This window comes from Danio rerio, chromosome 23 (assembly GCF_049306965.1).
Source record: "Danio rerio strain Tuebingen ecotype United States chromosome 23, GRCz12tu, whole genome shotgun sequence".
In the NCBI taxonomy this organism is placed as follows: Eukaryota; Metazoa; Chordata; class Actinopteri; order Cypriniformes; family Danionidae; genus Danio; species Danio rerio.
This window is the reverse complement of record NC_133198.1, coordinates 27,905,909-27,931,651: the sequence shown is the minus strand read 5'-3', so window position 1 is coordinate 27,931,651 and position 25,743 is coordinate 27,905,909. Positions and strand designations below refer to the sequence as shown.

General features: G+C 34.2%; 2 protein-coding genes across 4 annotated transcripts in view; both read right to left on the bottom strand.

Annotated features, from left to right (window-relative positions):
- Positions 1-71: 71 nt before the first annotated feature.
- Positions 72-14,965, bottom strand: casp9 (caspase 9, apoptosis-related cysteine peptidase). Of its 2 annotated transcripts, NM_001007404.2 has the most exons (10): positions 14,619-14,965; positions 11,615-11,813; positions 11,358-11,462; positions 11,172-11,221; positions 8,788-8,964; positions 8,584-8,673; positions 8,246-8,393; positions 5,107-5,298; positions 4,098-4,207; positions 3,447-3,761 (listed from the first exon to the last, which is right to left on the bottom strand). In NM_001007404.2, the coding sequence occupies exons 1-10, from the start codon at positions 14,748-14,750 to the stop codon at positions 3,654-3,656; spliced, it is 1,311 nt and encodes a 436-aa protein (NP_001007405.2). In that variant the 5' UTR covers positions 14,751-14,965; the 3' UTR covers positions 3,447-3,653. The 2 variants fall into 2 exon arrangements, 1 of the variants encoding a protein (NP_001007405.2); XR_012398322.1 differs by lacking the exons at positions 3,447-3,761; positions 4,098-4,207; positions 5,107-5,298 and adding an exon at positions 72-1,296 and having other exon boundaries at positions 7,762-8,393.
- A 2,977-nt stretch (positions 14,966-17,942) lies between these two features.
- nol9 (nucleolar protein 9) overlaps positions 17,943-25,743 on the bottom strand; it is a 15,633-nt gene continuing 7,832 nt past the window's right edge. For both annotated transcript variants that reach the window (XM_073939013.1, XM_691014.7), the window contains exons 9-13: positions 23,150-23,396; positions 22,895-23,009; positions 19,937-20,111; positions 19,672-19,805; positions 17,943-18,435 (exon numbers count right to left, since the gene is read on the bottom strand). In XM_073939013.1, the coding sequence (XP_073795114.1) occupies positions 18,313-18,435; positions 19,672-19,805; positions 19,937-20,111; positions 22,895-23,009; positions 23,150-23,396 (794 nt within the window). In that variant the 3' untranslated portion in view covers positions 17,943-18,312. The remainder of the gene's footprint in view (positions 18,436-19,671; positions 19,806-19,936; positions 20,112-22,894; positions 23,010-23,149; positions 23,397-25,743) is intronic.

Here is a 25,743-nt window from a genome sequence, read left to right as displayed (position 1 = left end):
AAAAAAGTTTTAGATTGCATTTCTTAACTCTTAATGTCGCTAGTTAACATCTTAAATGCATTTTTTTTTTTCAACACATCTCATAATATCTATAATATCAACCATTTGGTAGAGGTTTATATTTCGGTTTATGGTAAAAGTACCAGAATTAATCTGAAAATAAGAAGTGTAAAACCTATATATTTAAGAAAAATAATCAAAATTAAAAATTTTTTAATACCAAATTTTAATTTTGCCTACGGCATAAAATAAACTCACTGACCACTTTATTAGGTACACCTTTTCAAGTACCAGGTTGGACCCCTTTTGCCTTCAGAACTGTTTTAATCGTTAGTGGCATGGACTCAACAAGGTAATGAAAATATTCCTCAGAGATTTTGGTCCATATTGACATGATAGCATCACGCAGCTGCTGCAGATTTGTGGGCTGCACATCCATGATGCAAATCTCCCGTTGCACCACATCCCAAAGATGCTCTATTGGATTGAGTTCTGGTGACTGTGGAGGCCATTTGAGTACAGTGAACTCATTGTCATGTTCAAGAAACCAGTCTGACATGATTCGTGCTTTATGACATGGTGCGTTATCCTGCTGGAAGTAGCCATCAGAAGACATGGTCAGCAACAATACTCAGGTAGGATGTGGCTATGCCACAATGTTCAATTGTTACTAATGGGCCCAAAGTGTGCCTGAACCATTAATAATACTTATTTACAATAAGGCCAAAATCAAGTGTTGTAGTGCAACAGGATTATGTTTGATTTTGTTGTAAACCAATGTTTAAAATGGTCATTCTTTAAATGAATTTAACAGTCATAATTTAAAAGATTCAAAACAAACAAGATTTATTGTCTACCAAATGAAATAAGCTATTTTACTGGGTCTTCAGGAAATCCATTCCTCCTGCACAAAACGGCATAATAAATCTGCGTAATCCCCATTTTTGGACTTCACAGACAGTCCAAGGACAAGGTCTGTGTTGACCTTCAAACACTGTAACTGTAGCCTGGAACAGTTTGGTTTATCGTGTAACGAAGATGTTGTTTTTTGCTCTGCGGAAGCACATTAAATTATCAAGAACTTCCCAGGGATGAGGAATCAGGGTTGAACTAATATGGCAAAAATGACACCAGTGTCACTATTTTGAAATCTTCCAGAGCTGAAATGTAGATAGGCAATGGGCATTTTGTTTTTAAAAATGCAGACCTATCACAACAGATCTTTTACCAATTAAATGTAGTCCAAAACCATTTTTAAAGATTCATGTGGGCAGCACAATGGCTTAGTGGTTTTCACTGTTGCCTCACAGCAAGAAGGTCGCTGGTTCGAGTCCCGACTAGGCCAGTTGGCATTTCTGTGTGAAGTTTGCATGTTCTCCCATGATCATATGGCTTTTAATTTAAATGGACTAAAAAAGTGGCCGTAGTGTGTGTGTCAATGAGAGAGTGTATGGTAATGGTCTTAAACTCAATTCCTGCAGGGCCACAGCTCTGTATATACTAGTTTAGCTCCAACCACCTCCAACTCACACCTGCTTAATAGTCTCTAGTAGTCTTGAACAACTTGATTAGTTGGATCAGTTGTGTTTGATTAGGGTTGGAGCAAAACATTGTAGAGCTGCGGCCCACCAGGAATCGAGTTTGAGAGCTACGGTGTATGGGGTGTTTCCCAGCATGGTGCTTGGTTGCGGCTGGAAGGGTATCCACAGTGTAAAACATATACCAGAGTAGTTGGTGGTTCATTCTGCCGTGGGGACCCCTGATAAATCCAAAGGAAAATGAAGAAATCTCGATGTTTTCAAAAATGATTACACATTTCCAAAAAACACAGTAAACACATGGCAGCAAACAAAATGTAGTACAACATATCAGGGGCGCCGCTGGCTGGTACGGCCCTTATGAAAACCTTTAGTGGGTTGTTGCTAGATCGGATATGTTTGCGGCCTAAAGTTAACAAGAATTATTTATATTATTTATTAAATTACTAATTTACTGTATTTTATTAGCGTCTACCCCCACCCCAATCCTAAACCCAACCAGTACAGTACTGTAAAGACAGCAGTTCTACCGATCATTACTTATGCTATCTTTTAAATTACCCAATAAATTTGATTTTTTAATGCCTACCTCCACCCCAACCCTAAGCACAGCCAAGTAGTTTGCGCTGTCATTTTGTTAATAAAAAGAGAAGTCACCATTAGCCCATTCTGGGACGAGATTTCCGTTATGAAAATCATTACCTACTTTTGCACTACTCCTAAATAACAACTTGCAGAAAGATGTAAACAAACAAGCAAAATGAAGTTAATCCACACTCTGGAAAAGCAGTATTAGCAAATTTATGAGCTGCAACAGCACTACCATGTATTGTTTTTTTGTTTGGCTTGCCTTTAAAATCGATATGTACTGCTCATGTCTACATACATGACACATATTACACATGCGCATGATGTCACTGTTTTCAAAGATTGCCATATTGTGACTGTGTCCGAAACTTCAGACAGACAGCATTAAGATTTAATCAGGCACAACTAAATAGAGAGAGCTTTGTTGTTACCTAAGGGGATATTTGCTTACTATTCTCTTTACTACTAGCTTACATCTTCTTGCAAAAAATGCCATCAAAAGTGGTCAAAAACCCCCAAAAATGATATTCAAGTGGCACATTTTGAGATGCCAGGTTTAATATTTTAGCTCAACTCTCAAAAATTCACAGTATTGTGGGACATTGAATGCAAAGGACAGACTGAAATTCATTCAAAGAAGTACCAAGAAGACAGCAAGTGAACCAGAATTTGGATTTGAGCGTGCCTTGATGCCTTCCTATCTTAGAATACCGCCTCTGAGTCTGAAAGCAGCAATTTAGAGCTTTTAATTCAGTCTGAGTGTATACACAGAAACAATAATAGCATTGCTTTATAAACATTGCACTTTCAAACTGATTTTTGTTTTCAGCCCCCAAAACACTGTTTTCATGTAAACAAACAGGCAAAATGCATTAAAATGTTCACGCTTTTGCATGAAAACCTGAACATTGGATAGATATAAAACTGTTGCGATAGACATTCAAAATAAAATAGCAAGCTTTAGATTAGCATAACAGGGCACTTAAATCACACAAGCCTATATATCTGTACACTTTCACATTCTAACAAATGTAGTGACAGCTTCTTTGCTCTTGTGTATTATCTTGGTGTGAGAGGATCTACAATATTCATTTCCTTCCTCTCACCAATTTCTCATCTATTTACCATGATGTATTTAAATTAGGCTCTTTTAGTCTCATTACTGGAACAATAATTTCCATTTCAGATATTTACGTGTGTAAAGGTTTTTATATTTAATAGAAAAGTGTGACTTATTATTTAGTGTGACATTATCTCCCATGGAAGTCTCATTGGCCTCCTTCTGGATGTAAACTAAATAATAATAATAATAATACAATATTAATTGTTTATGATTGTGAAGTTTACTTTTTATTAATTATTTGCAAGTGTAAAAATAAACAGAATTACAATAAAAACAAATACTTCAGTCAAATGTCATAATCATAAGGCTCAGTTAGAGGTAAAAAAAAATACAAATGTTTTTTTTTTTTCAGGTACATGGTAATGGTCTCACAGCACAGCAATTATCATGCAAATCTTTACTGATCATGACTGTGAAGACTGAAAGTAGAGAAGTTTTCGGAGGAAGTTGAAAGACCCAGGCATTTGTTTATACAGGCCTTTGGCAGATATTTGTGAGACTGCATCATTTACCTAAAGAAAAAAGATATTTAATGAACACTGTACACTTATTTTATGCACTATTTTATTATCACAGCACCTAAAATGTCTGTTTTACTTCAATAAACTTATTTTAAAATATAAATGTTTTTTTGTTTTCATACACACAGACTTTAAACCTCAAGGTAAGATTGAAAAATTACACAATTAATAATAAGCTACATAGTTATTTATAATTGTATAAAGCTGTATAGAATATATACACATTGCTCTAATCATTATTGATGCATATACTGTATAATGCATCTATATGTGGCAGTTTCCATCACATAAATCAAACTTCAGAAGATTTACAGGACAAAGACGTACCAACATCAGCATGGTCACCAGATCATCTGTGATAGCGTTTTCCTCCAGCACACGATCAAGATTCTCCACATACCAAGAGCCGGCCTCTGTGTCCCTCCAGGAGACATAACCTGCAAATAAATCATCATGCACACCATTTAATATGAACTCAAAAATACAAAATTAGTGTGTTAAAATTTGACAAAATCCACTGGGCTACAAGATTTTTGGTGGTTTTCTGAGATGTGCATGCAAATATGTTATTGAATCATGTTTGGCAAATGGTTTCTCTTTCTAAAGCCAAAAACGATGTTTAAGTTTCGAACCATAGATAGTTCTAGGCTTTTATTCTACAGGGGACTGAGCCTCTGCTACATATGGTGGTTTATATGATCATATAGCTTAAATTATCAATTTTTTTAAATGAATGATTCAGTAACACACTCAAAGACATCATGTTTCAATTTCAAATGAATCATTCGATGACAAATATGTTTTTGAGGGTTGCATGTCACTAGCCAATGGCATTGCATTCAAACGTTGATTTCAGTCTTTGCCAAAAACATAAGTAAAGGATTATTAACATACTCAAAATTGTCATCATTTAACGATTAATTAGTTTTTCTGCATGCTTTTTATTGCATAACCAGAACAAAAATATACAAAAGTGGAGAAATAAGGTACTTGTAGTTTTTTTTACAGTAGCAACAAAGGAACAAACAAAAAAGTATTGAAAAAAATACAAATAAAAATACAATTGAACAATAATAAAAACATCTATAATTAATGAAAGTCAAGCATTTAGGCGAATTTCAAGTCACATCCTCCTTGCTTACAGCTAAAGCTACAGAATAGGCATTAGCAGAATTAAAAAAATAAATAAATAAAAAAAAACAAAAATTAACTTGGTTTGTCATACTGTGATTGCTATCATAACATAATATCTCAATTTATTATCATTATTTTTAGATCTTTCAGAGTTAATACGTTTAAGGGGGCTGAAATGACAGCCCCTGATCCAAACACAAACCTGGAAATGTTGAGTAGGACACCAGGATGTCACTGGGCGTGGGCAAACTTGCCCGTGCATCAAGTTCATCAGACGCTGTGCTGAGAGAGTCACTGCTAGAGGACATGGGAATAGCGTCCATCTCGTCATCTATCCCACCTATAGATGGTTGAACGTCATCTGGAGAAACCTCAAAACCAATATCCTTCTCACCTACAGGAGCAAACAATAGACAGTTCCATAGTTTGAAAAATAGCAATCAACATGGAAAACATTCAATTAAAATAAAGTCTTGGGTTGTTTAAATGGTTCCACTGATGTTTGGAGTCCATACACAAATGACTGTTTAGGCTGAAGACTGCATTGTGTGCCTTTAAAAATACTCAAATGTGCATCTTTGCACTTTACATATACTTAGATAGCACATTTCTTGTATTTGGGCCAAGTTTTCAACCTGCCTGTAGACTAACTTTGTATTTTCCCACTAGACACACTTGTAATGCAAGTGTTTACTAAGCTTCATTTTGATTTTTAATACTTAGGATTTTAAAATAAAGATCTAAATGAATGTTTGGTCTTACCTGTAACAGACAGTACAATGTAATAATACATATAATCATTTTAAATAATGTACCAATTTTACACATTCATCATTGCACGTTAGCACTTTGTTTATCCGCTGAGTGTTTTACACTTACTCTGCTGTACATTTAGTGTGTGTTAATGGTGCTACATGTTGGTGTTTTTAAGAGCTCATATAATCTTGTGTACTTCCTGTTGCATGCACACACTTTCAAAAGGCCAAGTGTGGGTGTTTGGACAGAGCCAAACTCTTGAATGCCCGGTTTTCATGACAGTCTTTTTGATGCAGTTTTTTTAATCAGTTTTCACCAACATTCGGTACAGATGGTGATAAGAGACATAACTTTAAACAAAATGAAGAAAATATGACAATGTCAGCATATGGTGTTTGACCACTTTGATGTGTCAACAACCACAAAAGCTAATCAAAGTGAGACAATTTGTACACTGGCGCATTGAGACATTTGCATACTAACTAATGATGCACACACATTAAAATTCTGGGCCAAAACCAAATATTGTGGATGCAAAACCTAGAGTGAAAATGCTTTGTTATCATATTTTTTTATTTTAATAAACAATAAGCAATCATTTTGTAGAACTTAAAAAAATATTACTCAATAACTTAAATTAAACTGATAAAAAAACACAAAAGTAAATAAAATAACCACATTTTATTGACAGTAAATATTTAAGAGAAGTGGCATTTTAAAAGTGTTGTGCACAGCTAGTGTTTCCTCCCATACCAATAAATATCTGGTGAACGGTTATTATGACTTTTTAAAAATTTTATACAGTTCCTTTTTCAACATCAATGTTTTAATGTAATTAAAATATAATAGACTTCAGCATTTATTTCACTGTTTAAGCGTAAAATTAGATAAAAAGCCTTTTACATGCACACCTCTGTCAGGATCAGCAGAAACTCTGAGGTAACTAAATTTTAAAGACATGTCATGGGAAAAATGTTATTTAATGCAGTGCTTCTTGTGCATTTTGAAACCCACTTCATATCGTAAATCAATCAGCCAGTGGAGATCGTTGATTTTTAAAGAAAACAGACCTAAACGCATTGATTTTGTAATGGCATACAGTTCACCGAAAGCATTTGACCCAGGTTACTGAAATATTAAAAGTTCATCGCATGCACCCTATAGCACTATTACAAGCAGCAAGAACAAGTATACTACATAGAAATTTCTTGTTGGCTTGTTATTTAAGCGTACATGAAAAAGTATATGAGAACATGAGCGAAATATCCACAGAGCGGAATATTGATCGTGGCACATGTTGGTCGAAACTGCTCTTGAGCGACACAAACCATTGAAATGAATGGGTTTCATAGACCAGTACTTTCCACATCCAGTGTGAAAGCTGCTTCACCTCAAGCAGTGACTATGGCTGGACGAAGACTAAAACCTGCCCACTAAACACTGCAAGCCAGTAATGCACAGCCTTTTTTGGGCTTATTTGTTGGCCTCCTTTCTTTTTCAGCTGAAGAGCAAAATACTATTTTTGGTTGATAATTTCTGGAGGCCTAACATTAACTGCATCACTAAAAAAAACTCATTCTCACTTGTGTAGGATACCGTTCTGTTAAACTTTATATAATGCATGTAAATATGCAAGTATCAACCATTATATTGCATTCCATAAAAGTCTCCACTTCATAATGGTCAATATGTTCATGTCTGCAAATATTAAAGAATCATCTTCAGAACTGCCACTTCAACGTAGTCAAACTCTGTGTGTTATATGACTACAGTATGATACTTTCTTAATTACTTACTCCCAGGGATGTTTATTTCGAAGTTGATATTTAGCCACACCATGTTGGTGTTTGGTGTTTCGTAACATCAAATTTTTATGAGGTGGGTCATTAGCCCAAGGTTCAACATACACACATACACTATGAACTATTTAGTTTTCCTAATACACCTATAGCGCATGTCTTAGGACTTGTGGGGGAAACCAGATCACCTGGAGGAAACCCACGCAAACACGGAAAGAACATGCAAACTCCACACAGAATTGCCAACTGACCCAGCCGGGGCTTGAACCAGCGACCTTTTTGCTGTGAGGCAACAGCGCTACATTTTGCCGACTACAGTATGATACCTTCCATAAATGATGCACACCATTCACTGTGCAACTCAAATTCTACTATGTGGACGGTGCACTTACAACATGCCTGAAAACTGAAGCTATTTTGATGGTGGCTGGCTGCAGTACAGGTCATAAACCTGACCCTCTCCATGTAAATGAATGTTACGAGAGTCAAAAAAAATAATCTAATTGCACTTTAAAGAAATTTTTCGACAGTATAAAGTAGTTCTTACCATGCTGATTGTGTTTTTTTTTAAATTTGGGACATTCTGACTTCACTTTTTTAATAATATGTTTGTCTTTTTTTTTACAGTCTATTATACAAGAGCATACATGAAATGTTGAGGCAGAAGAACCCACTAGGCTCACATGTGTAAACTCGTTCCTCTCCTGTCATGTAGTTGCTTAAATGGCTTAAATGTGTCAGCAATTTTTAGCTACAAGACTCGTAAAACATTTTTAAGGTGCCCACCTCCTCCGCAGGCCTGGATGAAAAATAACTTGGGCTTGCCCTGAAGAGAAGGACAGTTCTGGCCATTGAGGTAGTTTGTGATTATCTGAATTGGGACAGCCGGTCCGTCAACACCATGAACTGCACCAGGGAATCGATTATGGCTTGCCTGAACATTAAAAAAGCACAAAAGAACCACAATATAATTTGGTAGTAGGATCCTATTTTGATGTTCTCCAAAATGAGGAAGCAATCAAAACCGCTCATGCAAACAAATGAAGGTTGTTCTTCTTTGTTGAGCAACTAATAGTGTTCAAATATAGAATATATTATATGTAGCATTTAGCTAATTGTTTTACCTCAGTGCCATGTGAAAGGATGATGACCACACAGCAGTCGTATGTAGAGTGATCTTTCTTCGCTAAAGATGCCATCTCGTGCCTTATGCGCTACATATCGGAGCAAAACATTTCAATTAATTTCTAAAAAACTTGTTAATGACCGAGGGATATTTATTTTGCAGCTGTGTTTACAGAGAGAAAAAGAGGAAATACTGAGCTTACTTTAGATTTCAAGTTCCTTTTTACTGTAACCTCAAAGTTGAGCGCTTTAAATCTTTTCTCCAGCTTGTCGCAGTCGATGTTGGAGCCCTTGCGGTCATTTAGTTCAGAGGCTTTTTCAAAGTTGATATTGTTTATGATCAAGCAGACCCCACACGGACTGGCATCCATCTTGTAGCACTGAAAAAATATTAACCCCAGATTAATAAGGGACTAAGCCGAAAAGAAAATGAATGAATGTTTGGACAATTACTCTCAACTTGATATTCTACTTGACCTTGTGAATACTGAGAACATCCCAATGGAATAACATGGAAATATTTACATTACCAACCCCTGTAAGTGCTCCAATTCATGATGCAACTCTTTATAATATTACAATATTCAAATTATATATGTATATTAAATATGAATGGGGGAAAATGAAAAGTATAAACAATAAAAATTATAGAAAGTGACTATGGCAAAGCTGTTTTTACACACATTTAATTTACAAATTATACAATGATATATGCTATTGTCTTATACTGTACATCACGACCTGGGAACTTAAGGTACTTAAGGTCTTATTTTCTTAGATACTGTACTGTAACTATTAAATAGACGGTAAAACTTATTCACTAGATACTAGTATCTAATCATTAGATACTAGGGCTGCACGATATTGGAAAAATCAGACATTGAGATATTTTGTTTTGCTGCTATATATATATATATATATATATATATATATATATATATATTTATATATATGTATTGCGATATGGGTGGCACATTGGCGCAGTAGGTAGCTGGTTTGAGCCTCAGCTGGGTCAGTTGGCCTTTCTGTGTGGAGTTTGCATGTTCTCTCCGTGGTCGTGTGGGTATCCTCCAGGTGCTTCAGTTTCCCCCACAAGTCCAAAGACATGCTATAGGTGAATTAGGTAAGCTAAATTGTCTGTAGTGTATGTGTATGAATAAGAGTGTGTGGGTGTTTCCCAGTGATGGGTTAAAGCTGGAAGGGCAACCGCTACGTAAAACAAGTGCTGGATAAGTTGGGGGTTCATTCTGCTTTGGCGACCCCTAATTAATAAAGGGACCAAGCCGAAAAGAATATGAATGAATAAATGAATGGTGCGATATGAATATATAATCACCATATGATTTGAATAGCTCTATTTTGAAAAGATTTTATTAATTTAGATTGACTGGGGTGATCAAGTCTTATTCAATGCAGTGAATCATAAAATAAAATAGATTACAAGCATGAATAAATATGACAGAGTAAAAATAAAAGGGTCCCACTTTATATTAAGTGGCCTTAACTAATATGTACTTACATAGGTATTAATAGTTTGTTACAATGTACTTATTGTGTAAATACATGTATTTACTGTGTACTTACGCTTGATTAAATACATGTATGTAGTTACATCTGTAGTTAACTTTTGTAATTACATTTGTAAATACACTGTTGACTATCCCTTACACCTTAACCCACCCTTAAACCTACCCATGCCACCAAACCTGTCCATAACCCAACCTCTATTCCAACTCAAAAGCACCACAAGTGTTCTCAAATACATTATAAACACAGTAAGTACATTGTATTTATTTTTTGATGTAAGTACATAGTAGTTAAGGCCACTTAATATAAAGTGGGACCAATAAAGGTTATAAAACAGTGTTTTATGGTTTTCTGGAGAGTCTAATAGTATTCAAGTACAGAAATTAAACAAGCAAACCTAAAATTAATCACATGGTGATCATTGTATAATATATAAAATCTTAAAAATGTTTATATAAAAAAAAAAAAACTAATCCTGTGATGTGACTCTTGCAGGTACACACATTGCAGTACTGATGCTCAAATGATATATTGTTTAGCCCTAATAGATACCATTAAAAAATTTCAAGTTTTGCATACATTTTACACATTTTTTTTATATAAAAGCAAATATGAAACATTAAAAACTATATGAATATACTTCGAAATAGCATAATGAACAAATATATTAATTCACAAATCTAATTATTATATTATTTAAACGCTATTTATATAAATATATAAATGTTGAAAATTATATGTATATATATGCTTGGTATCACTTTATTTTAATGGTCTCTTTAATGCATTTTGTTGAATATGAGTTACATTGCATCTACGTGCCAACTAATTCTCAATAGATTATGAGTAGACTGTTAGGTTTGGGTTGGGGTTAGTGTAAGTTGTCATGTACTTGCAAAGTTTCATATAGTCAGTTAAATGTCTGTTGAAGAAGCAGTATATATATATATATATATATATATATATATATATATATATATATATATATATATATATATATATATATATATATATATATATATATATATTTATTTTTTTAGTTGAGGTTGTAAGGGATTACCTGTATACTGTCACGTCTTGGCCTGGTTGGTCTCACCACAGTTTCAGAAGCTGTAGAAATGCAAAAAAATAAAAAGTGCAAATTCATGCTTTATAAGCAGTATATACAAGCATTATTTGTACTAAATGTCTAGTATAAACTACTCTGTTTAAATTAAAACAGAAACTTATAAAGCTAGTGACTTACGTGGACTATATGTCTTGTGCACCGGCAGGCTTTCAGGTCTCAGTGGTACTAATCGTGGAGAAGCGATATCAGGTTTGTCTGGCTTTTCAGTATGATTTAGATTTTCTGCATTGAATCATAAGATCAGACAAGATGATTGCCAGTTACGGCTACGGCTCAAGAGGATGATGGTCAGATAAGGGTGTTTTAAGTTCGTATTACAGGAGCATATCTATATCCAAGTAAATCCTGTGTTACTGATGGAAAAACACACTTACGGACTGGCAGAGGGATCGGTGAAGGCTGTACAGAAATGACAGGAGGGCGATGAACACCATCTCCGCTTTGAAGGAGCTCTGCAAGATCATTGTGGCCAGTCTCACGCAGGGAATCAAGAAAGGCTGGGAAAGCAAGACTTCCTCTCGTCTCCAGGTCTTTCACCAGTTGCCTGGCTTGGTCACGTCTGGTTGCCTTGCTCTGTTAGAAAAAAAGTTTTACATGAAATTTGCAATGCAGTGTAATTACTTGAATGTTTAAAGTTTTTTACAGCCAGGTGTGCATGTGTGTGCATGTAATAGTAAGTGGGTGGACAGGTCAAAGTAATACATTTTTAAAAATAAAAATATGTTGTTTAACCAATAATTGAAACTGTTCTTTGAATAGTTTTATATTTCTCCAATGTTTTTAATACTTAAATGCAGTATAATTGCAGTGCTTGAGATTTAAATTGTAGTTTTTTTTACTTATTAAAGCCATTATGTGAACAGTCTTGTGTCTTGTCTTTTATTTAACCTATTTTTAATTATGTTCGCTTCACATTTTTGCGTATTCCTTACTAGTGGTTTTTTATTGGGCACTGGAATAATTTGATTGCTAGAAATGGTTCCTAATCTTTAGATGCTATTATTTATTTTTAAATATTGATTATTCTTCATTAGATACTGGTATTTGATATAAGATGCTAATTCTTATTCATCAGACACTAGTACATATTAAATGCATTAAATACCAGTACTACTTATTATTATTATTATTTATTTTTTGTTAATCGTATACTGACCCTTCTAAAATATATGTAATGTTTAATTTTGTTACACACTTTTGTTTATTCATATTTATACAACAGTTCTGTCTGGATCTCGAATCTGATTGGCTGATAGCCGTGATACATTTAAGTAATATCAGCATCCATACAGCCTCTTTACCCTTTGTGTATTACTTCGCCCAAATACACCCAGCAACAAGCAGACACTACAGTTTGACAAATATTACTGCTGTTAGACAACCAAAAATACTTTTGAGGCTTTTTTAGTCGAGAATGAAGTTGTTAAGATTGCAACTATGCAGTTTATTTGCAAGAATAGTGCATATTTTAAAATATTTACAATTTCTGAGAGACAGCTCGTCGGCGACAGTTGACGTTTTCTATCCACAAGATTGTGAAAGAACCGCATAATAAGCCCTTACGCTTAGAAGATGTAACAGTCTGATTTCTAACTATTGCAGATCAAATCAATATAAACTGGTAAGCACACTTGCCAACACTTCAGTTTTTCCTGGGAGTATCCCGTATTTCAGACCAGTCTGCTGCAAACATCCCGTTTTTATTTCTTTCTAAAAAAACTCGAGTAATTTCACCCACCCCACTCTTTGGTACAGTCTGTAAACTAAACACCCCCGGGTTGCCAACTTTGGTACAGTACCAGAAACTGGTAAAGTACACAAAACCCACTGCATCCTGTTCTCAACCTCATCCCAGAACACCCAAGGTCTCCCGGGTTTCAGAGACATGTTGGCAGGTTAGATGATCTCTCTTTTTTGTATGTTGTAGTGCTGTATTTATACCGATTTGCTCGCATATCAGGAATGTGTGTTGTGTTGGCAGATTGAAATAAGCAAACTTCGCACATGTGTAGCGTTTTTCCTTATCGCAAACACAACAGCAGTCTGGTAACATTAGTGGATTCGTTGTTATTTTCGGGGTTAATTATTGTGAAATTCCGATTGCAACAGAGAAATACTGTAGACTGTAACACTGTAAGAAGATGTCTCTGTAGATGGAAGGCATTTCATGTCACGTTCAGCCTTATATTCTTAGTGTAAGCAAAATCAGCAGTTTTGTCATCACTTTAGACATGAGTCATTCAAACACTAGCTCTAAAGTGACGTTGGTGAATTAGTACGGCTTCCGCTGTTTTGACATCAGCTGCAGATGTGAATGAATGGCGGAAGAAAGTAGTTCCTAATACAGAAGAGTTTTAGACTGTGTTTGATTTTCTTTTTTATTTCCAAGATTGTGCCATCGAACTGTTGTATAAACGCAATATCACACTCGTAGCAGTGTGCTATGGCTGTATATCAGCACTGGTGGGGCCTGCGGCCTCTTGCCAATGCACGCCTCCCACCAGTGCTGATATACAGCCACAGCACACTGCTACTCGTGTGATATTGCTCATAAATATAACTTATAAATAATTACATTGGTGAGCTTCTTCACAGGCATACTTCATTGAGGCCAATTAGCTCGGAAAACCAGTTTCAGCTAGTTGCTCAAAAAACTCAAAGGGTGGCAGAGCTTTTTCTGTCACAGGCCCTCATCTTTGGAATGGTTTGCCTTTACATATCAGGTCATGCTCTTCCCTTGGTGCTTTTAGGTCGCATTTAAAAAAAATCAACTTTTGTCTCTTGCTTTTGATTGCAATTAATTAATTTAAATCTGTGCTTTATAAATAAAGTAAACAAATAAACAATTAATAATTGTATTTGTACTTTTTAAATACACACAACAGTAATATTTATTCAAATGGTACATTTTATTAATAAGAATTGCATCTTGTAATAACAAAACAGGTCTAATACTAGTTCCCAATAAAGAACTATTCGTACCTATTTACATAGGTAGTTAATAGATGCTACACACAAAAAATAGTATCTAATGATGAATAAGTACTATCCCTTAAACAGGCATGAAAACTTAGAGAATAAGCACTATTAGTCAATGAGTACGTTCTAAAATATGCCATTATCTAAAAATACTGCTAAGAGAAAATAGAAAACATTATAGTATGTTTTAGAAAGTCTTCAGTTTCCATTCTCCTTTGTGGTGTGATGCTAAGCACCTCATTTACACCACAGATTGAAAGAAAGTGAGTAAACAAATTATTTAAACAGTTTTTTATTCATTCATTCATTTATTTGTGTACTGCTCCTTTAAGAACGGGTGTAAAACTTTCACAATGCCCTCAATTTCTTTATGAGAATAACGGCATCAATAAATATTACCTGTATTTCATCGATCATGTCCTGAGTGAAGACCCCCTTTGACAGAAGCTTATCACAGACGTCTTCGGGATTCAATGCCTTGACGAGGTTTAACCTGTGCCGCTGAAGAATCTGTCTGTGTTTCTGCTCCATTCTGACAAGAGTTTCCAGTGTTTATGACTCCGACGATTTCGAAACAATATATATTTTTGGTTGCTAATGTGTGTCAATAATACTCAGTAAACGCGTCAAACACAGTAAAGATGAATTATGTTGAACTGATCGGCAATGAACATAAAAAAATGAACTGTCCTCATACGAGCAGCTCCCATTCGCTTCCTTGTTTACATCATGCCTGCGCTGACGTCACTGTCTCCGGGCTGGGTAGTTGTTTACTAGAAAAGACGTACAGCGCGTTTCATTTTATGTGGAGGATTATTCAGGTGATTTCCGTAGAAATTACATTTCAGGAAATTCCAGAAGTAATGTTAGGCAGCTAAATGTAGATTTTTTCAGTGTTCGAACTAAACAGTGGCCCAACAAACACATCAACGTTATAATGTCTGTACAACGTTGCATTTTTATATATACTTTAAACAATGATAATTTAATAAAATGTAAATGTTATCACCCATATGTTTTTATTAATAACGTTTTAGTGACAATGATTATATATGACAATGAAGAAGCAAATTTTTAGTTTCTGTTATACTGGACCATTTTTGTTTCTTATTATTTCATTAATTACGTTATATTTAATATACATTACATATTTTATATATACATTTAAACAAGGATAATTTAATAAAATTTAAATGTTATAATGTTGTTATTAATAATGTTATATTGACATTGATTATATATGACAATAATAAAGCAAGGTTTTACTTTCTGTTATCCTCTAGGGTAATTTTTTTTGTTTCTAATATTACATTTATTATGTTGCATTAAACATATAATACATATTTTATATGCACATTTAAATAAGGATAATTATTTAAAAAAATTTAAATGTTCATTCTTTAATTTTCTTTTCGGCTTAGTCCCTTTTATTAAACCAGGGACAGCAGAATGAACTGCCAACTTATCCAGCACATGTTTTGCGTAGCAGATGCCCTTCCTGCCTCAACCTATCTCTGGGAAACATCCATACACACTCATTCACTACAATTTTAGCAAACCCAATTCACCTGTACCGCATATCTTTGGACTGTGGGGGAAACCGGAGCACCCGGAGGAAATCCATGCAAACAAGGGAAGAACATACAAACTCCACACAGAAACGCCAACTGACCCAGTCAAGGCTCGAACCAGTGACCTTCTTGCTGTGATGTGACAGCACTACCTACCGTGCAACTGCGTCACTAAATGTAAATGTTATTAATATTAATTGACAATAAGCCCTTATAAATCCCTTAATATGAAATTAAATTCTTTAAAAACAAAAATGTTAAAATATTTAGCTATTTTTGCACTAACATCAAGTCTCATGCATGTCTCATTAATGTTAATTTATAATTTCTCAACATTAATGTTTGAGTTTGCTGCCAAAATATCCTGTGTACTGTCCAGAGATTTCCAGTCAGTCATAATTTATATTTTTAAACTCATGATTAACTATGTAAAACTTTTCGTATTTTCAATTTAATGTCATGCTTTCATGTTAACATGCCATAATCGTGATTTTTAAAGTAATAAATGATCATATTTATGTTTTCTTTGTTTATTTCACGGTGGAATTTGGCTTTCATACTTTCATTCATAGTTTGATTGTGCATGTGTACTGCTTATATGCATGTGGCAAAATCATGTAGGTACATTAAAAGTGAAAACTGCATCGCCACGTACTGGTAAGGGAATGACATGCAGGGAATGATGTAATAAAAAGGGCAACAACTAATGGTGTATTTTGAGAAGAAAGGTTACAACTGGTGGTCTGTGTAGAATGGGTGTCCTGTAGAGGAATGTATAAGGTCATTATTGTTTGAAGCTGCTGGAGAATGAGGTTATTTGTGAAACAATGATTGTGTATGTAAAACACACATATAAAGTTATAATTGTGAGAGGTTTTCAAGAGTGAGTGACATATTATGACAATTATGTACCATCATGCCAATGTATGTTAACACTCAGACAAGACTGAATCTACGGAGAGAGAACTCTGGTGTGAAAACAGGTATTTGCATTGTAGGAGACAGGGCCCAGAATAACATGAGCACCTAAAGATATACTAAACCCTCAGTAAAGAGAAAACATCCTAAAATGGTCAGTTACAACGAGAGAAGTGGGGAGAGAAAATCAGTATAAATAGTGAAGAACACAGACACTTTAGATTGTCCTGGAGTGAGACTAGTGATGGGACTGCTTATGGACGTCTCTGCTTATTTGGAAAATATTTCAATAAAGTATATTCTTCTGATATTCATAACCCCCAGTCTGAGTTTGATTCATTAAGAGAAAAGCCGAAAACCACAACAGCAGTTTGCAGTGCGCGTTGCTCTGTGTCGGATTCCAAAAAAACGAAGTAGCTCCAGACTACTGAAGTTTAGTGACATTTCTTGTCAATAATGTCTGTGACTGTGACCTTTTGCATCTAACACTGTACGGCTGTAAACTTGTTCTATGTGCGGCATCCAGATGTGCAGGCTGCAAAATGCCTGCGCAGCCTTACACATAGTGCAGAAATGTTAGAGGAATTATCGAACTGTCAGTTTCATTTTATTGAAAAAATACATACCGTGATTGTTATCGTTATCGAATTATCGCCCAGCCCTACTCAAAATAAATTCAAAATTTAAACATGCAAAAGAACACAGATGTTGTACAGTGCAAGCTCTATTTTTTTTTGTTGATACACCTATTTACAATGCACAGATCTAATACAATGCACCAAGAACCAAATGAACCAGTCTGTAAACAACAGCTTGGGTTCTTAAAGGAATTACAGCTAACATTCAACATCATGTGAATATAACTTAAGATATATTTACAAATAAAATAATTAAAAAAAACACTTATTTATTTAAAATACTCCTGTAACATAGTAAATATTGAATCATACTATAGTAAAATGTATTATACTGTATGTATTCTAGTGTTTACAACTCTTTAATTAGCAAATAATTAAATTAAAATGTTTAACTTTATTTTAAATCTATAATTGTGCTATAGCATACTATAGTATTAACTATAGTAAATTGATTTATTTAGTACAATTTATATTGAAAATTTAATAGTAATTAGTTTATATCACTGTAGTTGTATTGCCACTTAGAATATTGGCAACTATAGAATTAAGTGCATAGTTTTTTTTGTTGTTTTTTTTTTATCAATGAAGGAGAGCCATTTCTTGACAAAAATGAAGCAAACCTTTAATATTTTACAGTCTGAATGATCTCGGATTGGAAATGGGACAAGAGGAAACAGAAACTCTCAATGACCTTTTCATAACCATTTGACAAACTGTAACAGTACAGCAAATCAAAACAAGACTTTCAAAACTCAAGGATCTTAAAATCGGAGCCGTTCAGCATGGGATAAAGAAACCACAAATCATTTCATACATTCCATCTCTCCACAGTATACTGTTCTGAAAGCCAAGATACTGGTGTAGATTTGTACATTTAATGGCAAAATGTTCCTCAATATGTTGGGTATAAAACAAACACAAGGATAGAAATGTCATTCACAAAAAGTAGAGTCCGTAGAGAAGAGCTTAGTTATCAGACTTTATAAAACCAGGTCTTGTTAGTCCTTTGAAGATGTGGAGCTTTCCTGCGCCTTGCACCTCAAAGCTGTAATCTGTGGTAATGTAAGGTAAATCTCCTTCAACTCCATGCTGGAACAAAAGAAAAGAATAACAAGAGACTCATTATGTTAGCTGACCAATCAGAGCCTCTTGAGGGCAGGCCTTTTAGAGGAACTAGGAAATTTGACAGTCGTTATCATGTCAGCTGAGTAAGACAAATGGAAAAAATAACCTGATTTGCTACTAATAAAGCATGAGCACATATTGCTTTACATCTTAAAAACACAACCAAGCCTTAAAAATACACTCTGGACCACCCTTTTAAAAATGGTCAGTTTGAGTAGACACTAGCAGTTTCTTGAGCTTGAGTTAAGAGTTGCAAAAGTAAATTCACTCAAAATGAATGAACTTGTCATTACCAAAAACGGTACTACTGTAAAACACAACAAAATTTCTATATTATAAGCACAGTTATAGCAGTAAAAAATTATAATAACAATAATATAAAATAAAAAAGTAGTAATAATAATATACATGGATAAAAACAATAAAACAAGCTCTAATGATATAAACCCTAAATGTAGTCAGTAAAAATATGACACCACATGATATTCACTTACATGAAAAAAAAAAAATGTAAATAAATTATTCAATGAATATTTAAAAAAATAATATGTTTTGTGTACACACACACACATATATATATATATATATATACAAATATACACACACACACACACATATACACACACACACACACACACACACACACACACACACACACACACACACACACACACACACACACACACATATATATATTTACATATACATATACACACACACACACACACACACACACACACACACACACACACACACACACACACACACACACACACACACACACACACACACACACACACACACACACACACACACATATATATATATATATATATGCAAATTTAACAAACTTTATAAAATTACATAAAAAATAAATATAAATTATGTATACAAAAATGAAATCCAATTAAATAACAAAATAATACAACAATATAAAATGAAATATCTACACAAAATATTAAGTACAACTGCAACCATAATATCTCCAGCACAAATTTAGCATAATATGATTTCTTAAGAATCACATGACACTGCTGAAGAATAAATAACATGTAAAACATATTTTAATAGAAAATCTTTTATTTTGTATCATTTCACAGTTTTTTGATGAAACGTTTGTAAGCATGAAAGACTTCTTTTTAAAACCATTTAAAATAAAATCTTCCCAAACCCTAAGCTTTGAATTTCAGATTTACATACCTGCTGGGTCAGCAATATTTTGGGCAGACTGATCTCTCCCAGCAAAAGACAATTCACATGCTTCAGGACAGATGGAGACACTGGAGTAACCAGAAAATACAGCCCTCGTCCCATGTCCACCCCTCGCAGAACACCTTATTATTAACACAACAATTACATTTATATTCATTATTAGTTACATTGTATAAAGTCTGTCTGTAATGAAACATAAACATAAGCTTTTCAACAGACCAACTGAATCATACTAAAGGCCCTGCATACACACCTAGGCCCACGCATTGACAGATGGGCGTTTGGGAGAGGATAACAGGACCTCCTCTGCCCACAACCTTTTCACTCAGACAGCACAATCCTACTACACTGGCATTGGCCGCATAGAGGATGTTGTTGGGTGCGACTTCACAGTGTGTGACACCTATAGCTACTGATGAGTGTGGGACCTGAAAGAAAACAACAAGAAAAAAAGTCAACGGCCGCATCCAAAGAAGCATACCTTCCTACTAGTATATAGTATGTTAAAAACAGTATCCAAGCAGAGTAGTAGAGCTGCACGATATTGAAAAAACAACAACATTGCAATATTTTGTTTTTCTGTGAAACATGCGATATGAATTTAATTTCATATGAAACATTACTCTATTTGGAAATAATTCATGATTTTACACTGATTGGGATGATTTTGTAGGGGAGCGAGCTTCTGCCTAAAATGTACAAAATAATAAAATAAATATAGAAAAAATAATTAAAGATGAAAACAAGCAGGCAAATAAAACTTTTTTTTTGGTTTTGGTACATTATTGATGTACAGAAATTGACTAATCAAATAAAAAGAATAACAATGTATAGTCTTCATTGTATACACAACTAATGTTTATTAAAGCCTAACTTTAATCTCTTGTATCCAATGGTTTAAATTCACTTGAAATGGCTTGAACTCCTGCAATGTTACCATTCCAGATTCACACATTGCGATAACAATGCTAAAACTATATATTGTGCAGCTTTACAAAGCAGTATGTACAAATTCATAGTATTCAAAAAACAGTAAGCGAGGATTACCAAGATTACCTATTATTTCTGATGAGATTCTGAAGCACGCATGTGATGGATGCTACACTATCCCATGATGCCATGCAAGAGTATTCATGAATGACAGAATGGTAGCTTAATAATGACTAATGGGGATATGAGGTACATCATAGTCCCATTCATACAACATTCATACAATATGAAAAATGCTTTTCTAATGGCCATGAAGTAAATTCACATTCAAATGTTGTGGCTACTCAAGTAATAGATGATTTTGGACGCAGCAAAAAAGTCTTTTGAAGTCAGTTAAAAAAATGTAAAATACAAATAACAAAACAAAGAATGACATGAACAATAAAACTCGAACACTACATGAAATTTAAAAAAATAGTGAGTGAGTCGACCTTTCAATCTATCCAAATTTGACCAATCAGTAGGATACACTCAAAAAACAGCAAGCGATGTATTGTGTGTCATACATAAAAATGGCATGCAGAAAAACAAATGTAATACAAATAAAATTAAATCAATTATTTCATGAATATACAAAGACTGCACTGTATATCATTTTAGAATCAATATCACAATGTAATCATTTACAATAGTCACATCGCAGGATTAGTAATGTTGATTCTGTTAAAATAGACCCTTTGCATGTATTTTTGAGGCCTGTGGCTGTATGAAGACTTTGAAAGCATTCAGGCATAAGAAATTGTACTATTAGTAACTTTAATAATTACTCATTTTATTGAATTACTTTTATTATCATAATTCAATTACTGTACCTGAATACTATTAGACTTGGAAAATAATTAAACCCTGCTTATTTCAATTGCAACTTTTCTTTACTATATTTATCTATGCTTTTATTTTGTTCTAAAATGATCAATTCTTTCCAAAATAGAGATATTCAAGTCATCTGGTGAAACTGTATTAATATCATAATATACAGTTAAAGTCAGAATTATTAAACCCCCTGAAATTTTCCACCGCCGTTTATTGTTTCCCCAATTTCTGTTTAATGGAGAGAAGATTTTTTTCAACACATTTTTAAACATGATAGTTTTAATAACTGATTTATTTTATCTTTGCCATGATGACAGTAAATAATATTTGACTAGATATTATTCATGACACTTCTATACAGCTTAAAGTCATATTTAAAGGCTTAACTATGTTAATTAGGTGAACTAGGCAGGATAGGGCAATTAGGCAAGTTGTTTTATCATAATGGTGTGTTTTGTAGACCAATCGAAAAAAAATATATCTTAATGAGGCTAATAATTTAGAACTTTATATATTTTTTTAAAAAATATATAAAAACTGCTTTTATTCTTGCCAAAATAAAACAAATAAGACTTTGTCCAGAAGAAACAATATTATCAGACATACTGTGAAAATGTCCTTACTCTGTTTAACATAATTTGGGAAATAGAAATAAAAAACCAAAGGGGGGCTAATAATTCTGACTTTAACTGTAAATGATAGAATAACAAAATATTGCAATGTTAAATTTTTCCAATATCACGCAGCCCTAGACTACATGCATTCACATCATATAAATGTAGATGTATGATATTGTACAGGGTTCCCACTCTTTCATAAAAAAATCAGAACAGCGACTTTCTAAAGCGCCAATAATTTTAAATCAAGCAACTTTGTAACTCAGACCACCAGCATATGTAGTGTCATGGAAATCCCTACTTAACATTTCACTTACATTTCATATTTACATTAAAAATAACAGAGTAATTATAATGTTTTTTGTTAATCTTCCAAAGCATTTTAGACTGTTTTAATGTTTAAGATAACTTTATTAAAATGAGCAGAATTTAATACTAGTATTCCTCTGAAATACTTATAAAATAAGCATTATTTGTCAAAGCTCTTGTACAAGATCTAAATGTAAAACTTTTAGATTAAGAATTAAAATTTTTCCCTGTTCTGTTTTTGAATGCCGCACAGAATTGATGAAGTGACTGCAAAAACAAAAAATACTTTGAAAATCCTTTGAAATTTAATTTAAGCACTTTCAAGGGCCTATGTTTGTTTATAAGCAGTTTCCAGGCCTTAATGGAATATGTCTGAAATTACTTTCAAGAAGCACGAGAACCCTGTATATAAATTATGTAAAACACACACACAAAAAAATCTCAAAACTTGTTATGCATTTATTACTTATAAATAAATGAACCTGATATGGTATGAAGCAGTGTAGAGGCCGGATGGGGCCTGGATCTGAGGACTGCAGCTTGCTGATATAGCTGAGGAGAGCCAGGTCTCGCAGCTCATTACTGCGCTGAAAACGCCTAGGAGCAATGCAGAACAGGAAATTACTATCATCTGCAAAACACTACCCACAAGTACGGTGAAAATCTGAACTACAAATTCACTATAAACTCATTAGAGTCACAGTTCAAAATCTAAAATCTGCATCAGGATGGCTTACATTTCACCAGATACCCCAGCACCCTCAAACTCTGACTGAACGCTGAGAAACACATGTGATCGGCTGGGGGAGTGACTGTCCTCAGTCAAGGCAGGGGTTGTTGGAGGGTGAGTCTGCCAGCCGTGGGCACTTCTGATGAACTCTGAGGTGAGCAGCTGACATTGTGGCGCTGTCCCATAACTCAGCTGAACCACGTGAGTGACTGAAAACAGACGGACGAGGTCCACCAGTATCTGAAAGCCATGACCTGTAAAAGAAACACAGAAAATTACAAAAAATTAAGTATTTATTAAAAATAGTCTTCAATTTTTGTTTTATTCTGTAAGATAATAATGAAAAGGGTGCCATGTTTATATAAATGTTTCAAATTCCAAATGTTATTCGGACCAATTTTAATTTTCTGAACAAAACAAAAACAATATTTTTATTTAAATTGAAAGAAATTTGAAAGAAGTTATTTATGACATTTATATAATAAATATCTGTGTATATATAATACAGTAGATTAAATATATTTACTAGGGCTACCAGTTGCAAAAAAATATATAAACAATAAAAAAGACTCCATTTAATCATTTAGCATTTAATCATTTAGCATATCATGTTAAGAAAAATCTAACAAAAGATCTGAAAGTCCTGCATGGGTGTTCCTTCAGGAAATCAACCATTTGCCTGTATTGCGTTTATTTTTTATCTTTTATATTCATCATTTATTCATTAAATAATTTATTTAAATCATACATTTCAAACATTTATATTTAAGTCACTCCAGGATTTTGTCCAATGGTTCTTAAAAAAATAAATATATAATTTTAACTAGGGATGTAACGGTATCAGAATTTCATGGTACGGTAATACCTCGGTATGAATGTCACGGTACGGTATTTATTGAATCATTTACAGGAAAAAAAAAAAACTTATGAAAATACTCCAAAAAAGTGCCAAAAGTGTCAATGACATACAAATTAGCCATCTATCTGTAAGCTTTGAAACAGAAACTTCAATTTTAATAACAAAAAAATATTAAACCATGTAAAAAAATTGTTTCAATTTAGTATTGTTGAAAACTCATCACATTCCACATTTAATCACTCACTCACTTAGATAGAAATGGGTTTTAAGGAAAATTATCATAAAAATATAATCTGGTAAAAGCTGGTATCTCTGGGTATTTACAATGTCCCCTGCAACAGAAAAAAACCCCTCTCATTTGGGACTGAGGTTTCTGGGACAGAGAGATATGACTTGGCCCAGGTTGACAGCAGTGGGTAACATTGTGCATTGTCTTTCCCCCACTTGAGAGGACAAGCCATGAATGAGATAGAGGTCTCATGTCTGTATCAATCTGAACAGTGTCCTGTGTCACACCCTCCGTCCCGCCCTTCAGTAGGCGCGCGACAACACCGCTCTTGAGTATGCGCGCTCAACCCCCCGTCCCCGCTTTACAGTACACGCGCGACAACACAGCTGATCAGAACGCGCGCAACAACACCGCTATTCAGTACGCGCGCGACAACACAGCTGATCAGAACGCGCGCGACAACACAGCTGATCAGAACGCGCGCGACAACACAGCTGATCAGAACGCGCGCGACAACACCGCTATTCAGTACGCGTGCGGCAACAACACCCGCTTCAGGTTCGATCATTTCCAGCTCTTTTTGATGCCCGCTTCTAGCAGCACACTCCATTTCCGAATTACTGTATCTGTAGCGACAACAGACCGCAAAGGATGATGGCAAGCCTGGGCTGATGGGAATTGTAGTTTTCGCTACCTCCCGTTCGCTTCATTCGCCTGAGCAAATTTTCTCAGAAGACCTATAGTTTTACCGAGTCATGCGATTACAGTAATATCGAACGAAAATTAATATTGCGGTATGACGGTATTTACAATACCGTTACATCCCTAATTTTAACCTTAGACTTAAACCAAATAATGCATTACATTTGGAGAAAAGCCATCACAAAATAAGTACTTTTAGCCTACAAATATATATAAAAAAGTCTCTGCAAAGCCTTAGACATGAATTATATATCTATAATAATTTATTAGTTAGGGTGGCGGAAGGGTATTCGCTGTGCAAAACATATGCTTGATAAGTTGACGGTTCATTTCACTGTGGCGACCCCTGATTAATAAAGAGACTAAGCCAAAAAGAAAATGAATTTATTAGTTAATAATTTGATTATTAATCAAATATAATTATTTGTAAGTTTTATATTTTATTATTACTATTTTTCATGTATTGCTTTGTTTATTTTCCTTCCCACCTTATTATAATCGTATGACTAAATGATTAAGATTATTCAATTATTCAATGACTAAGATTATTCAATAAACTCTGCTCATCTTTTTTTCTATCATCATTACTGTATCTCCTGCTTCTGCACTTCACATTCAAATCCTTGGCTGACAGAAGGCTGCTAATTCAGTTTCAGGTAGTATGTTTACGAGCTTATTAACAGATTTTGGGTATTCAGCAGCTCTGTTGGCTGGTTATTTGGATACTAATAAAAACTGATATTTTCTGACAGGATCTGGCATCTGGGGTTGGACCTTATTTATCTGGTGGTCTGTGATCTTACATATTACA